General features: G+C 38.9%; 1 protein-coding gene across 1 annotated transcript in view; it reads right to left on the bottom strand.

The window, feature by feature from the left end:
- Positions 1-17,937, bottom strand: part of cdkal1 (CDK5 regulatory subunit associated protein 1-like 1) — a 244,794-nt gene that overhangs the window by 91,350 nt on the left and 135,507 nt on the right. The window contains exons 9-10 of the mRNA XM_067602097.1: positions 12,313-12,479; positions 1,061-1,206 (exon numbers count right to left, since the gene is read on the bottom strand). Of these exons, the coding sequence (XP_067458198.1) occupies positions 1,061-1,206; positions 12,313-12,479 (313 nt within the window). The remainder of the gene's footprint in view (positions 1-1,060; positions 1,207-12,312; positions 12,480-17,937) is intronic.

Here is a 17,937-nt window from a genome sequence, read left to right as displayed (position 1 = left end):
AGTGTAGCAGCTGCTTCTCTTTTTACTTATCAATAGATCCCGAGTTTGAAATGTTTGACCTTGTTGACTGATGTCCTGATGAATGAGAAATAACAGAAAGAGACGGGAGCAAAAGGAAGGTTTTTAGAGAAGAATGTACTGATCATGGTTGTCACTGAAAAACGTGCAACTAAAACAAAGGCCTGTTTTCATAGTTTGTATCTATCTTTATCAGTACATTTTGAAAAGTCTAGCTCTGTTCTGTATCTCAAAGACTTCACAGTGACATCCCCGGTGACGGTGGCAATATGAGCAACTTTTGCACAAATCTTATCCAACTGAAAGGATAGATACGACTAGATATGACATTCATCTATATCTAGTGGTCCATCAAAAGACAGGGCAACAGTGAAGGTGTTGAATGTGCAGACATTTGAAAAAAAAAAAAGAAGAAGTTTTATTCAGGGACCCAAACTGAAGCAAAAATATGTTGCCTTTTTCAATCTCAGCTAAATCTTGACCAGATTCAGAGTCTCAAAGTAAGCCAGAGCCTTAAAGTAACCCAGGGAGAGAGAAACGAAGAAAGAGAATTAAAGAGTGCTGCTAGTCACAAAGACAGAGGTGTTCTTCAAACAGACCCATGTGAGCTGCCATGAGAACTCAGCCTTACACAAGCACCCACTCAAATGCACACATTATACAGTACACATCTGACTCAGTGATCTTAATGCAGACTAGTCTATCATGATCAACAAGCATCCTTGCTGAAATGTGGATACACAGATGTGAGAAAGAAAGAAAGTGAGAGAGGTACGAGTATGCATGTCTCCATGTGAGGGTGAAGTTATTTCAAAGTGAATAGATGTACATGCATGCATGCACACACGCATACAAGTACACAAAGCCTAATCTTTTGTAATTTTTCAACATTTTTCACAGAGGTATGCGAGGCAGAAGGCAGAAGTAATAAAAAACGAACATTTTTGTGTGCTATCAGGACAGTAACATTCAAAACACAATAAAAATGATCAGGAGTCCATGAGGAGTTCATTCTGTCCATGAGGAGTTCATCCTGCCTTACCTCTCTTTGAGGAAGTCCGCCACTCTTTTGAAGTCATCAATGCAGTACTCTCTCTTCATGTCCATCAGGACGCTGTCTGATGCCGACTGCACAGGAACATGAAGGAAGGCATAGACACGCGGATGATTCAATATCTTTGCCATCTCCTAATGAGACAGATGGTAGAGAGAGAAAGAGAGGCACAGATAGTGAGAGAAAAAGAAAAAAATGGAAATAAAGGGTTAGATTTGTCAAACGTATGGATGTGAGGATAATGAGACACAGATTAAGAAAAGGCAATGAGGGTAACATTAATATGTGTATGTATATAGGTGTGTGTGTGTGTGTGTGAAAGAGACATATGTCAAGTTGAAATAACTGTTGTTCATCTGTCTGCTCAACATTTCAGAGTGATAACAGGAAAAGACACTTTTCTGTTGTTTCCTGTCTTTTATGCACACAGTTTGTGGATAAACTAGTGATGAGACGAAAAAGAACTTACAAACAACCTGCATCATGCAGAAGTACAAAGGAAACTGAACAAACTCAATAAACCAAGTGAAACCTTTTAGTACCATGTTTGATATATAACTGCACAAAAATGATCAAATTTGAAAAATCTACATGTATATAGAACCACTGCATATATTTTTAAGGAAGAGAGAAAAGCAGAAAATCCTCAATCAGTTCTAACAAAAGTATTTTTTTGAGCAAATAATTGATTACTGGTAGTCTACCAATGATGGTGGACAAACCCAGGAAAAAAAGACAGACATTCTTAACAAGTGGTATCCTTTAGCCCTGACAGACATGAATCTGAGGCAGAAATTTAAAATCTTATTTATCTGACTGTAAGGTTTAGTGAATACAAACGCACTAAAAGATGCAGCAAAATCGGCTCTGGTGAATGATAGCTGCTAGCTTTGAATAAAATAAAGGTTCCATTAACATTCCTGCTTCTGTCTGCACGCTTTTCACTCCAAACCTTCTACAATAGATGACCTCTTTCTCTGGTTTTTTTTTTTTTTTTTTAAATTTCTCTTTTATTTATTGGGAAAAGAAAAGAAAAGCAGCTCAGAGAATTCAGCGTGTACCCACTGGATCTTAAGTCCAAAGAGTCAAGGCTGCTTCAGTAGGGGTTCTTTATGTCTGAAAAGTCAAGAGCTTTTACTGAAGCATGCAGGTCCACATCTCGGATGAAAATGGTGAAGGAAAAAAGGAAAATACATGAAGTCTATAATTAACTCAGTAAGGATTTCTGGCCACTGGGTACCTTTCTGTTTTCACTAAAAGAGTTATAGAAATGCTTGGAGTACAGCATGTGCTTGCCATAATTTCTGCAGATCATTTTTATACAGAATACAGGAGGCAGGGTTTCAAGTATGGAGCTCTTTTGTTAAAAAAAAATATGAAAAGATGGTGAGCTGGATTTTAAAATAAAGCCGATCTTCACTTATGTTTTCCGATGCATTCTGGGTAGTGAAGGAACAAACACTCATGATGAAGTTAAGACATTGGAGACATTAAAAAGCTGCATTATTCTCAATTCCAAGTGTTTACGTATATATTGTTCTCATACTAAATGATGTGGCTGACACAACGGTTTGTCCACATTCATAGATTCAACTCCAATCAAGACGATGCTTCTGACAGCACACAAGGTCCTGGGTAATATCTGGTAGACAATATAAATTCTTTCCTATTAATTAATGTGGAGAAGATTTACTGTCATCATACACATTCAATATAGATTCATAACTTTACCCCAAACTACAAGCAATAGATTTTGTGTCATCAGAAATATGCTCCATGTAGGCAGTGTCAAAAAGGGAATGTTCTCTGTAGCTTGAACAGGATGAGTTTTTATAGTAACAACACAGGACTTTGTGTTATGTCTTTTTTTTGTTGCAGCTCTTAAACTTTTACCAAGAACAATTGCAAGAGTGACATTCTTTGTTTTTTAATACACCACATTAATTGGGAGCTGGCAAGTGTGTTTTTTTTTCTACTTTAATTTCCACAAGAAAAGACCTGGAGAGACCACAGATGTCAGATTTTTCTGATGGACATAATCAGGATGCTATCATTACCATGCTAATCACCACAAGAAGTAGAGAGAGAAAAAGAGAGGGGAGGAAGAAATGATTTAATGATTTCCTACAAGAATGTGCTGATTGCAGTCCGTCTTCTCATTAAGATCTATTGTAGAATGTTCTCTGCTTCATACACAGACACACATGCGTGTGTGTGCGTGCATGCGCATACACACGTGCGCACAGACACAGCTCAGTTGCAGTGCACCGCAGGGGGCTGACCACTGGAAGCTCCAAATTAGAAAGAATTAATTTGGTTGGAAAATGGAGCTTGATTGGTGACAGAAATCAGCCTGCTGCATGTGTGTGTGAATATGTGTGTGTGTGTGTGTGTGTGTGTGAGAGAGAACGAGTGGGTGAAAGAAAAACATGCAAAGGAACGTGTATTAATGTGTGTTTGAAATGTTTTGTGAGTGTGAATAGTAGCTTGTTGGATTGTGTACCGATCGATGTGTTATTTCAAAGTTCTTCTAAGATACAAGTGTAAATGCTGTTTGGAATGTGCTTGAAAATTCTTGTGTGAAGCCTTTTAGAATAATAAATAATAACAAAGGGCCATGTCCAAGTCAGAGGTTTAGAAGAAAACTGTCAATAAAAAGTAAATAAAACTATAACTAAATACATATTGTGCTGCAAGAGGAAAATATACTTTGAATGGCAATGCTGTGTGTGTTTTCAGACATACATGTACTTGCTGAAAACACTCTGGCCTCTTTTCTTTGTATATGCCTTTTCAAACTGTTTGATATGCAGTACTCTGTCTCTAAGAGAAGACTCTATTTTACACTAGTTCTTTGCTATAAGCCCTAAAGTGAGCACTTGATGCATTTAAGTGCACACTTGTGATGAGTAACAGTTTATATTTTAACTATACTGTAGATCTGGCTTGGTAGCATGGTTCCTCTTATTATACTCTTCCTGTGTATTAGCTACCAGTGAGGTCTGATTGATAGGTCGATAATTAGCGTGTGAAGGTCACAATAGGCACACTGGGATAAAACCATACTTTAGTCCTTTTCATAGACTATATATAAAGATTGACATAGCAAGGTGTGACATCACCCACTGGTTTGCATTGGAGACAGTTTGAAGCTCAGAATTGCAGCTTACATTGGGCTTCCAAATAAAGAGTGCAGGTTGTTGCCTTTAGCTGCTAACACGGCAGGTATAGTTATCAAGGAACATTAAACTTACTGAAATATTACGACTACAGTATAGCCTGACTGAGTGAGTCCCGGAGCCGGGGAGAGCAGCAGGTGAGCCGACTGTCAATCACAGCTGTCAATCAAAGCCCACACAGCAGACATCACAGCCTCTGTGCATCTTCACATTTTATTAACAGAGCAATAACTTCCAAAATGACCACCAGCACACTTATTAGAGGGCCTGAATTTAGCGATTGAGACCATAATGACTCGTTAAAAAATATTATTGACTTAGTATTTCTAGAGAGAAGTTGATGCTTTTTGAATGGGAGTCTATTGGAGGCAGGGATTTTTTTAAAGGCAGCATCTAACGGTGGTTGCGCTTTAGGATGCTTCCGCAGTTTCAGCCTCAAGTCGTCGTAGTTACCGCTTGGTCCCTTTGGATTGCAGTCAGTGAGCTGTCGACTTTCTGACCTGCTCACTGACTACAATACAATGAAGACCTCTCAGGTGGTATTAAGGTGGTAGTTTTCTAACTATAGCAGAATCTGAATTAACTTTTGATTTCTTTGGTAACCTGAGATCTGTCAAAACTCTGTGAGATAAGTTACTATATACAGTATGTGTGTGCATGTGTGTGTGTCTGTATGTTTCTTGCTACTGCATGCATTTTGATGCAAAACACATTGTACCAATGTAATGCAATGTACTATAGGGATAAAGTTGCCTTGCCCTGCGCTACCCGGTCTTGCCTTTTAGTTTGTATCCCATTACAACGTATAGTATAATGTATAGTAATATGCCCCAGTCTCACTAGATTCGCCATCAATGATAGCTCCCAGATGACCACAATCTAGCGCACAGATTGTGTATGTGTGTGTGTGTACTTGGAGGGTGAATGGGGTCTCAACAGATGGCATGCTGGTTTGAGTAACAGGGCACTGCTGATGGCAACTGGGGATTAATCTATAAGGGGAGGACTTTTCATTCACACAAGCCATTTATCATGTGTGAGTGTGTATCTGCCTGACAGAGTGCATCCCATCCTCCAATGATTATACAGTACACTGATATGAATCTCTCTTGTTACCGATCCCTGTGGAGTTGAGGCCTTTTCAATGTTTGACTGCTGCTGACAGACAGTTTAGTGAGTCTGAAGTGAAAATGACGCTGTGATAAAGAAGATATCTCACAGCAGTGCCTAGTGGCAAAAATTAAAGTGCTGCTTTAATGCCTTCACTCCTGGGTGGATGAACTATTCAGCTCAAAGCAGAATTCAATATGCTTAAAGAAACCAATCAAAATGTGGTGGGGGTTTTTTTTTTGTTTGTTTGTTTTGTTTTTTATCAATCTTGACAGTGTTTAAAGCGGTATAATATTATTTCTTACTCTTTGTGTCACGTTTTCCTTCCCCCCACCGGGGCCTATCTTTCTCATTCACACAAACAGACACACGATCCTTTCATCTTTGGTTGATCAGCTCAGATAGATGCATGAACCAGAAAGGATCTATCTTAACTGGCTTAGCTCAAAGCATCTGATATCTACCCCCTCAAATCAGATAGGACTGAAAAGAACACATATGGAAAAAAAAGAGAGCGAGCATAGATAAAAGGTGGTTTGGCTTCAAGCAACCTCAATGAGGGACGACACCCTCTAACTTTCACACTGCCTCCCCCTTATTTCCAAAGACGAAACACATGTGCTCAGTGAATTTTGTGTTTTACATTCCTTTGGAATATTTTGTATGAGGATTTTGTCTGTTGCTCTCTGCTGCTTCATGTCCTTCCTGTTCATCAGTCCCTCCATCCTCCCACACTGGTATTGCAAGAGGAATACAGTGGATTAAAAAAAAAAAAAAAAAGTTTCTTACAGACACTCCCTGAACAGTTTGCAGAAACTGACTGAGGGGTAACTGCTGATTTTTATGTATGTATGTTAAGTCATCCCTGTTGATGTTGCTAATAACTAATTTATTAGTGAGATATGTCACAGTAATACTGCAGAGAATATTGAATAAAATCAGGAAACAGGCTTTTAGACTTTGCCCCAGACCATAATCTAAAATCTCACAGAAATCATATCCAAACTCATTTGCTTGTGCACAGTAATCTTCAAGTGCCATTCACTTTGAGATTATCCTGGAAATCTGGTCTCACACATACTCTGATCCAAACAGAAACATGAAGACGAGAAATAATAAGTAATTTGCAGGTGTCTACCTGTATGTGTTTCATAGTCGCCCCAGTAAATGCTAATATCACCAGTCTTGTGACAAAGTTAAATATGATTTGGTCTGTCTGGACCGGTATAAATACTAATGTTTTCATTATTATACAGTATATCATATATCTATAAAGCTATGTTGAACCCATACAGAAACACAGAGTGATACTACTGTCAAAATATCCTTGGAGATCCTGAATGTGTAATTCATTTCCACATCTATTAATGTATTTTTCACAGCAACTGAAATTTCTATATTTCGTTGTTGGTTCAGAACTTAGGGCAAATGTTGGCCAGTAATATAGAGGTATGGCAGCACCTTAGAATCCAAACAATGAATCTGGCACCAGAGAGAAGAGAATGCATAATATGACGTTTAAGAAATAATAGAAACAATTCAAGAATTGTACAAAACATCTTTCATGAAAGAAGTAAATGAAAGTTCATTCCACTTATTGAAGACAAAAAAAAACCTGCTGACAATACATTCAATACTGGCAAGGATTCAGAAGAACTTCTCTAACGCATTGTTGTAATTCAAAGTGTGTTTTGAGTGTGTGGTACACTCACACTGGAAAAATGACAAAATGAAGTGCTATTGAAAGAGAACTACTACACTATTGTCACAGAATGACATGACAACAGCCTTGATGTGAAGGAGCTACCCACAGCAAGAAAAAAGTTAAAGTAAGAATTGTTTGGGTAGACGGGAAGTTGCAGCTTCACATTGATGCGTGTCATACGCTAATTCCTTTCAATTAAAAATGCATATCATACTAACTGTTACAGTAGTACACTGTCAATATTAGTATGGTGTGTAGTTTATTACATTTATATGTAATATGGAATGGAAGGACACACAGGTGAATGCACTGTAACAACACAGCTGGATTCCCTAGAGCGCACACTCAGCATAGGTAGCACCCAACTGCATTCACACACACACACACATATACACAAACACACACTTAGCATTAACAGGCTTCACCCAGGGGAGTCTGTAGAGAAAATGATTCTACAAGCCGTTCCCAGGATAATAAGTCAAGTCCCAGTTGGTGAGAACTGAATTCAGCAGCAGACAGAGAAGCTCCCTGTGATATTATACTGTACATTTCAAACACTTAAGGCTGCACTTGATTTTCCCTGGAGGGTATACCAAGCTTGCAGCACCTCACGCAGCGGAGATGAAATCTATGGATTACACAATGAAAGGGAAATTAAGAGCATCTGTAACACTGTAACGTCATACTGTACTGTACTGTGAGTACCATCTGTTGTGAGCTGGAAAAAAAGAAGACGCCAAAATTACATAGTCAGAAATGTTGGCATTATTTATGATTTTCTGTAGTTGCCTTATTACAATGATATCATTTAAATAGTCTAGTCTTAACCAAAAACACAGCAAAGACAAACTGCATGAAACCACTATATTAATAAATATGTTTGCTGCAGCTGTAGATTACACCAATAAACTGCAGATAATTCAATTGACTCACTACCATTGTTGGGGTCTTCATTCTTTAGCGCTAGCCAGAAAAGATACGCAAAAGTCACAACAAAAGGCCCGACAGAGATGACTACTGAAAGACCCAGCTTCAAAGTGGCAGTCTGCATTTAAATCTCCGTTTTTCAAAACTCATAATTCACCGCAATCATTCACAACACAACTGCGCGCAGTAAGTCAGGAGTCATAATTTAGAGGCATAGCTTTACTGTGAGCATTCATTTGGTGTCACGTCCTCACACAATGCTACATTAGGCCTCTAATGTGAAGAGGCTCCCAAAGGCGTCATTAAAATGAAAATGGTCTGAGAGGGTGTGTCTATGTGTATGCCCATACAGCTGTGCGTGTGTGCATTCTGAGAGTGAACGCTCGCGCCTGGGCATGAAAAATAGCAGCCGAGACTGAAGATGGAGTTTTGCCTTCGTTACAGGTATTTGGTAGTTTATTAACCTTCCCAAAACCCGGTGGGGGTCAGTGATGTGTGTTCCTTTCACACTTCTCCCACTGCCTCTGGCTAGATGACAAAAAGGAAGTAAACAAGAAGACAAAGTATGCATGTAAAAATGATTACAGGTTCTGTCCTGTCTTGTGTCACACAGCAACTTTTAACAGCACTATAGTACTCTTGTTTCTCTGTCTGTATTTATAAGATCCTATTTTGGAATTAAGCATTCATATATCAGATTATTAATCTAACTTTCCAGTGCATTGTGTACACCAACTTTCAAGCGGCTCAACATTATTTAACAGCCAATTTATTGTAATTGTTTAAGTTTTGAGCGAATTAAGCTGAGCAAAATGTTAAGTTAAATCACAAAAGGTTATAGTATAACACCATTATTGCACGGAGCTAACTGTGTAGTGAGTGTGAGCGGTATATCTGATGTATTCTGGTCCGACTGAGATGAGTGAGGAGGATGTTTAATGGAGAACTGCAATTTCATCCATCTCAGACTGACTGATTGCTACATACAAGGAGGCTACTTTCACACCTCATTTGCTGACTCTGCTAGCATGCTAGATTCAATCACAAACACAGAGGCTCGCACATACATACCATAGGTATCTGCATGTGCGCGCACACATGCACCTTATATGATCAGATGACCTACTGTTGCGCCTTTGCAATTTATAGATAGATGGATAGACTGATAGATAAAAATGCTGAGCTCAAAATATTAAAGTGCAAAGAGAAAAATGTCAGCAAGAGGAAGAACAAAAGAGTAGCATTTTTGTAAAGACATTTTTAGTTGCAACTACTCAAAAAGAAACTACCGATGGCACAATGCAATCAACTAAAATGTCAGAGACTAGTGGCCCGTGAGAGGTGATTGGGCCTTTAACTGCTCCAATCAGGAAATGGTGATATAAGGCTGTCTACATCTACCAGAAAAAAAAAAAAAAAAACAGGCTGCACATAGGAAGAAACTGTGTGTTCTTTTTTTGTCAGAGGGAGACAAGGGGAAAAGCGTTGATCTGAGCGAGTATGTGTGTGAGAGTGTTTGGAGAGGGTGATCTTTTAGGAGGAAGTGAAGAGGTTACTTGGCCTTTTCAGCTTCAATCACAGCCATTCGGTATGATGCTGTTATACTGTATAAGTGCTGGTGTTCTTTGAAGGAAAGACAGCGGGGTATAATTTGGCCTTTATTTAGGATGAAGGGTAAATCTACTTCGGAGATTTGGCCTTCATCATCATCACTCTGTTCATATTGCTGTGATTACCGTCATCATGAGAAGAATTGGGGGGAAGCGATGGAAGAGGCGGTGGAGGGAGAGTGATTAGGAGGAAAAAAAATAGACTTATTAGGTGTGAAAAGATGAAAAAAAAGTTTAAAAAGTGACTAGAAGAATATGATGAATTACTGAGGGGAAAGACCTGGAATGAGTGAGAAGTAAAAATAAGGATCAGGGAGAGAAACAGCAAAAACAAACAGGAGGAAACAAGATAACTTAGGCTCTAAACAACAGTCAATATATAGAAAGTTTACAAGTAGGGCAAGAAAGAGAAGCAGGAAAGTGGGAAGGAAAAGAAGCAAGAACTGAAGAGGGGGTGGAAACGAGGGGAGAAAGGGAGGGAAGAGGATAAAAGGGTAAATGGGGGACAGGAGCAACAAAAGACAATGATAAGTTAAAGAAGAGCACTCTTATCTTTTCTTATGTAGGTTAATTGACTGAGGAATTAAAGCAAAAAAAGATATAATTCAATTCAATGCATGGACGTTAACAATAAAAGGGCTGGTAGCATATGAAATGATTCTTAACATACACACACAGAGACCAAGCTAGTGTGTCACCCTAGCATATTTCTAATTATCAGTTAATTGTTATTCCCTATCATTAGGAGGGTGGTTTTTTAATTGTAATGTAGCCAAGCAGAAAGCCTACCTATACATGTGGGGGACAATTAGCCACCTCCATTAACCCCTGGTTAATTACAACCTCCATTGCTGCTTCCCACAGCACTTTTCTCACTCCTCTTTACCCCTCATCTCTATCCCCGGGCCTTCATCCCCATTTTTTTCCATTTCTGCCCTCATTTCATTCATCTATGATCTCCAATCATCCTTGATTGTTTGATTCAAAAGTATATTTGTTGTGAACTTCACTCGCCTTTTTTTTTTTTTTTTTTAACTGAAAAGTTTTGTCTTACTTTACTTTTCTAGGTTACTGTTCCCCATTTCAGATCTCTATGTCATCCCTTCCTCCATTAACTATTTTCTCTGTCACATATCCTATTGGATTTCCTGAGGGGTGAGACTGGAGAATGACAAAAGCAAAGCAAAACTTCAGTCTTATACGGACATACTATCACCTAATTTAAAATGAGGGTTGACACCAAGCACTAAATAAAATCAAAAGAATAAAATCTCTGACCCAAATTCACTCATTTCTTGTACATTTCCTCCATTTATTTCCTTAAATTGTCACCTCTACTGTTTCAAATGTAAACACAAGCACAGCCTTACTACTGAAGTGCCATACATTCACAGTTGTTCAATTTTACTAGCTTGTCACGCTGAAGGGAAAAAAAAAAACCAGTATTATTATATTTTAAGACAGGAGACGCACACATGATGCAGGTCTAGTGACACATTCAACATGTGTTGCACACGTTTTAAGAGGTTCATCTCTGGTTGTCACTGTTAACAAAGACTCCAGGCAGCAGTGTAGTCCAACACATACCACTGTTTACAGTAATTACAGAATTATATTATATAATTATTAAATAAAAGTGAAGTTTGAGTTTCACTTCTCTCCTTGCAGCCATACACAAACAGGCACCTTCTCCAGCTCTCCCACACATACACTATTTCTAGCTCTCCCTCTCGCTCTCACTTGAATTATATGACACCAATTTAACAGAACACAAAGACACAAAAAACTGTTTTGATTTGGTGTGCTGGTAAGTGTGTACCTTCTTGTCACATCCTACCATCTTGATTTTATTGATTATTTATTTTATTTACCCACAATGATGGAAGTGTGGTAGACAAACCTGACCACAAAACAAACATGCTATTGGTTTTTTTTAAGCTTTTATCCCTTAACTTTATGTATCCAAATAATTCAGACAAATAACGTTAATAATTTCTTTAATAGATCTGTCCTCTGCATCCTATATGCCATTTTGCGTTTCTCTCCTCTCTCCAAGATAATCTGCTGTCTGAAAGCAGCGGCCATTTATTGCCTATTGTCCACTGGTGGTGGAAAATGGTGATAATATGTGATTATTACCCGGACGCTTTTAGAAACCATACATTTAAAAAAATAATAAAGATAGATTGACAGAGAAGGAAAAAAGATTTAAATGATAGCATGTCAGACAGACAGAAACAGACACATGCAAAAATGCACAGAGGGAGAAGAAGAGAGAAAGAGAGAGAGAGGATAACAATGTCCATTGTTCCATTAGGGAAGACAATAATGACTGATAAAATGAGGTTGCTAAAGAGGACACAATGGTCCTTAATTGACTCATTAGGGAGAGAAGAGAATGAACTGCTCTAATGAATGGAGTATGAGTGGTGCGGCTAAACTGCTTGCTAAGCAAAACAGAAAGCCATTTAGTTTATTAAATCTAGACAAAGCAATATTATTTGTTCCCTGGAAGGGATAGCACAAGAGGCTATGGAGACAAAAACAAAAAGGTAGAAAAAGCCTACTTATGCTTGCTTAATAAGTGGGGTACTCTAAGTATTTTAGCTGCATTAATGGCCGTTCTAGTATCTTCTTTGATGGTACTTTAGAGTAAATTGAGTGGCACATGTTTATATTGGTTTGTTTGTGACTGTGTACTGTGCATACCTCTAGGTGTTCCAGGATATATGGTGGGTTGGTCATACCCAGCCTAAGCATGGCTCCTTCAGGAATCTCCTCCACCAGTCTCCACAGCAGTGTGGGCAGGTCTGTCCCGATGTCTCTACCATAGGCTCCTGTGTCTTCACTGGTCAACCAGATCTCACATACTCCCTCTGAACAGACGTAAACAAACAAACAGAAAAAAACAAAACAAAAACATCAACAAAACATGTTTAATATCTTGATTAAATTTAATTTCACACAATGCACTCCTGCCACACTTGTTTGTCAACTGATATGAAATGAATCAGATTTCCAAAAACCAACTTTCCTGTAGATCCTCCAATGATTTTGTTCAAAACTGCTTTTGAATGATGCAAAAAGTCCAGCTGTCTTAAAAAAGGGCCCCCACGCATACTATATGCATAATGCATACATAACCATTGTTGTAACTATCATACACATACTACAATACCCAAGAGGGCATTCTTTACTGTGACTATAGCTACTGTTTAACTGGATTCAGTATGACCGAACTTACTCTAGGTAGTGAATCTAAAGCATGTAGGCTGAAACCTGGAAGTACTATCTGATTCAGACTTCTGTTTTGATGTCCAGTTATTTGTGATTTTTTCTTGTCCCATTAGGACCCACTGAGCTGGAGTTCTGTCCTGTGCAGCTGATTCAGAATTCAATTGCTTTAAACCAGTATCTGGACTGTTTACAGTAAATATGAAGATCAATCACACCTATGTTAGCCACCCTTGCTTGAAGAATGGACTTAAATCTTTTACTGATTAAACGTCACAACAAAACTAGAACTACATTTCCAATGTTTTAAAGGACCAGTGTGTAGGATTTTGTGGCATCTAGCGGTAAGGTTACAGAATACAACCAAATGAATACCCCTCCCCTCACCCCCCCGCCCCCTTTCAAGCATGTAGGAGAACCTACAGTGGCCACAAAACTCATGAAAAATGCAAAAGGCCCCCTCTAGAGCCAGTGTTTGGTTTGTCTACTCTGGGCAACTGTAGAAACATGGCAGTGCAACATGGCCGGCTCCATGGAAGAGGACCCACACCCTATGTAGATATAAAGGGCTCATTATAAGGTAAAAAAAACCACAACGATTCTTATTTTCAGGTGATTATACACTAATTAAAACATACTTATGAATGTTATATTCCATTTCTGCCAAGTCCGTTCCGCTAGATGCCACTAAATTCTACACACTGCACCTTTAACTCTTTGGGGTAGACTGCATTCTGAGGCCTCCAAACTGCTCCAATGTCCAGATTAACAAGAGGACAGTTCCCTGACTTTACAGTAAGAGTGTTTCCTCTATATGATTTCAACAGCAGCAAAGTGCCACTGCTAAATGATGAACACCGCTGCTGAAATTTCACATTGTACATAATAATCAGGGACTGGAGCTAGTGGGGAACGAATGAGATATCTGCCTCTCTGTCTCCCCCTCTTCTGCTCTCTGTCTGTGGTCTGTGCCTGTTTGCATGAGGGCAGCACAGCAGACAGGATGAAACAAACTTTAGATTATACTTTACTACAGTCGACTACAATTGCTTGCTGCTGTAAGTGCAACAATATCCGTCAGTAAGGGAGACGTCAAGAGAAATTTATCAAACAACTGTTGAACAAGCAGAACATAAACTTAAATACGACGTCTCCGACTTCCAGCAGTCAACTCCCGCTCCGCTCTCATTCACTGTCTCTATGTTTTACAGCTATACAGAGCTCATTATGCTATTAGGGAACTGTTATGAACAAGCTCTAAAAGGATGTTCATTGAATGTAACAATTGAGTCTAATTAGCTAAATATCTGAAAATGAGTTGAATTCTTATAGACTTAAGGCTGACATAAGCCTGCCCCTCCTCTCTACCATCAGTACCTACTGTACAGAGGAGAGGATGAATGATGCCACAGAGCTGTTAACCACTTTATTGTTAAAGACCTGCAGCTTTTCTGAACAGTGGAGTCTGAGGGCTTCAACCATTTATCAGTTAACAGTATGAAAGGTTATTCTAAGGGTCTTGGAGATAAGGTCTGATGTTAATTTGTCTACATATTAAAAAGATAAATTGGTAGTTACAAACAAGTTAATAATTAAATATATATATATATATATATATATATATATATATATATATATATATATTCTTTATTGTAGGGATGGTGAAAGCTGTAAACCTTGTATTAGAAAAAAAACTTGTCAATCTATATTGTCATCTTCAAGTTTTTGCATTTGTAATAATAAAATTATCCACAACAAATATATAATCATCTCATTTTGAACTATAGTCACTTAAGTCTATAATTATCACTATTGTTATTGGCCTTGTAATTCCATATCAGTGCATCTCTAAAAATAGTGTACATTTTCTGTGTTGAGGCATTTCATTCTGTCATTCCGGGCCTCCAGAGCCCTTCTGCTGTCAAAAACTCCTGTAAACTGACACACGCATGACTCTATGGAAGTTTGGAACAATGCCATAGTAGTTTTCAGTTATTCCACTGCTGATGTGCGCAAATACAGGTCCTGCTGTTGAGTGCTCTGCTCGTGCGCAACAGCACCGCTGCTGGAAGAAATCCTAGGGGAAACACTGAGTAACCGTTTGTTGTTTCAATGTTTCATACAAGCTGTTTATACAAGCTAACTTCTTCTTCTAAGTATCGTGTTTAAATCATGATGTACACATTTCTTCAGGTTTCAGCTATTATCAGAACACTAAAACAGTATTATTAAAATCATAGTAAACTGATAAATATGGGTAAAAGTATTGTGACAGCAGTTTTTGCCCTATTGCTAACCCCGAGATACAAATCTCCCCTACCATCACAGCAGCTCCTCTGAAGTATTATTGTTTTATTACTGTTAGCAGTCTCTTGTCTTTGCCTAAATGCTGCAAGACCTCGACAGAACCCAGCTCATGACAGTCACTGACATGTATTAAAAATACCCGTCTTACAAACATGCATTCCAGGGAAGTGAAGGTCACATACAGCAAGAGGGGACTTTCTACCAGCTTCATGCTAAATTAGAGCAATGCTCACTGCTAGAGCTTAATGATCTAACTGTCATTTGGCTGTAGGTCTGGAAATGGTTGACTGTCTGCTTAAGCTATGTGTTAAGACATATCATATCATGCAGGCACACACAAATACATCTGCACTTGCAGGGGCACAAGTACACACACACACACACACACAGAGCAAAACACACAACCATCATTATCATTAGCTGTGCAAAGACAGACAGAAAGATGCATGTGGTCATTCGGAGAGTAAAGATGGTGTTTGGCTAATTGGAGAGTTCGTGTGTGTGTGTGTGTGTGTGTGTGTGTGTGTGTGTGTGTGTGTGTGTGTGTGTAAGAGAGAGAGAGGGAGAGAGAGAGAAAGAGAGAGAGAGTAAAACTGTGTTTTTAAAAGGCGTGCATGGGCCAGATAGATTAAAGATGATGGCAGCATAATTGTCCAGAGTGAAAGAGTTTCCAAAGCTCATCATCATTGACATTAGGATGCACTAATGACTTCTGGAGCCAGCCACGTCTAAAAACACCATCAAAAGCATCCATCAATCACACATGATCAGATCTAAAGGCTACCACACGCCAACAATGCAATGCAGGATATGATGTTCATTTGCTTCAGTATGCAGTTAATTAAAAGGCATATTCCACCTTGATTCAATACTCAAAAACAGGCTAGTTCATTAAATGTTCTTTATCATGTACTAACTCGTTCAATTTATTTTACAAAGAAAATAGGCCGGGTTTCAGCAATGCCTGCTTTCCAAGACATAGATAAGAGCTACCCGTCTACCGTTGGCCAGGCTGGAATCACTGGAGAACCTGGAGGTCAGGCTTAATGCATAGACATGTTATCATCAGCTACCACCACTGTCTCAGTTTAGCAGCATTAACACTACGGCTGATTCCCTGCAGTATATCTTCCCAATAATCTGTGTCTCATTTTTTAGTTTTTGTAGCCTAAAGAGAGGCGGTGACAGCAAATTTCCAGCGCCGCTAACATTACCTTGTTTGGGCTAAATAAAACCAATCCCTATGCCAAGGTCAAACCCTTGCTTGCATCATCTACATCCCAAGAGTGGATGTATTCCTGCACCCACCACACCCGAAGCATCAGTTTCTACGTCACAGCTTTGTCCCACAATATTGCTGGCCAAGAGGTCTCTTTGCAAAGGGCTAGACCTGCATTAACTTGGCCTAGGAGCTAAATTGGTTCCATCCAAAACAACATTCCTGTGATTCAACTCACATAATGCTGCCAAGCAAGTAAGGTTATGTGTTGCCAGATATTAAATAGCTTTTGAGATTCCTGTGTTAATTATGTTTTGAACAGGGGGACGCTATGGAAACAGTCATCCATAGATCTCCCCATCAACTCAATAACCTGCCCACTAATTTGCCCCTTTGGCCTGCTTGTCAGTCCCTTTTGCATTAGCCATGCCAGTGGTGTTATTGTTGGCCAGAGACAGAGAGAAGGTGGCCGTCTCATCAGGAAATATTTCTTCTGTCTTTTCTATCTGCTCTGACACACAATGCACAGCTGCTTCCTCTGGTATTGGTATGTGCGCACTGAGAGAGGTACCGGGCCGATATGTGTCAATATGAGGCATGTCAAGATTACGACATCATTTTTTTATGTAAAAGTTGAAAAAACTTAAATAACAGACATTTAGCAAGGAGAAATTTGTAAATCCAATATAGATTAACACCATATTACAAAAACCTAATATTTTTCATCAGTGAAAAGTTTTAATTCATGGTGATCTAGTAACTAGGAGGTTGCTGAAATGTTCTTGAGCTAGCAGGACATTGAGCCCATACCAGTTTACGAGGTATTGTTCTACAGCTGATTCTATCCTTTGACATCGATGTCAAAATGAGACAACTAAAGAATAATTTTAACATATCAATATACTGTGGATATCGATAATGTGCTTATTAACAAATTATAATGTTTAGTCCCACTGAAATTAAATATGGACCTCTTTTCTAAAGTTTCCACACTGCTTTGACCTGTGTGTGTTCATACAACAAACCCTTAACCTAACCCCTTGTTTCCATGTCGCTTTATGATGCAGTTTGATGTCAGAACAGTTATAAACAAGGGTGGGCAGCAGGAGACTTTTCCTAAAAGCTATTAACATTCACTGAACTCTGACACAGCAGTGTAAAGACAGCACAGGGAGGAGTGAACAAAACAGCAGATGGAAAGGTGGCAGGGGGACCTGCCTTGTTTAGGGTTTGAGCCTTCAGGGGTGAGACTATAGATAGGTAGAGAGACGTAGACAGAGAGAGCATGCTTAAGAGGAAACAGCTTTGTGTATGTGTAAGCTGCATTTGTCTTTGTCCAAGAATAACACCATCAGCATACTTGACAAATGCCATACAAATATCAAACTATCATCACTTCAACACTCTGCCAAATACATGTTCGGTGTGTCTGTCTGTGTGTGTGTCTGTCCAATGCTAGTCATCTAAACTGAACTGAACACAGAATTCCAAGTGTAGTACGTTTAATTTATGTCTGTCTACATGATGAACTCAGGTCAAAACCTACATCTATCTACTGTGTGTTTTGTTAATAA

This window comes from Thunnus thynnus, chromosome 10, assembly GCF_963924715.1.
Source record: "Thunnus thynnus chromosome 10, fThuThy2.1, whole genome shotgun sequence".
Classification (NCBI taxonomy): Eukaryota; Metazoa; Chordata; class Actinopteri; order Scombriformes; family Scombridae; genus Thunnus; species Thunnus thynnus.
The sequence above is the reverse complement of the archived record's forward strand: the minus strand, read 5'-3'. Positions and strand labels throughout refer to the sequence as shown.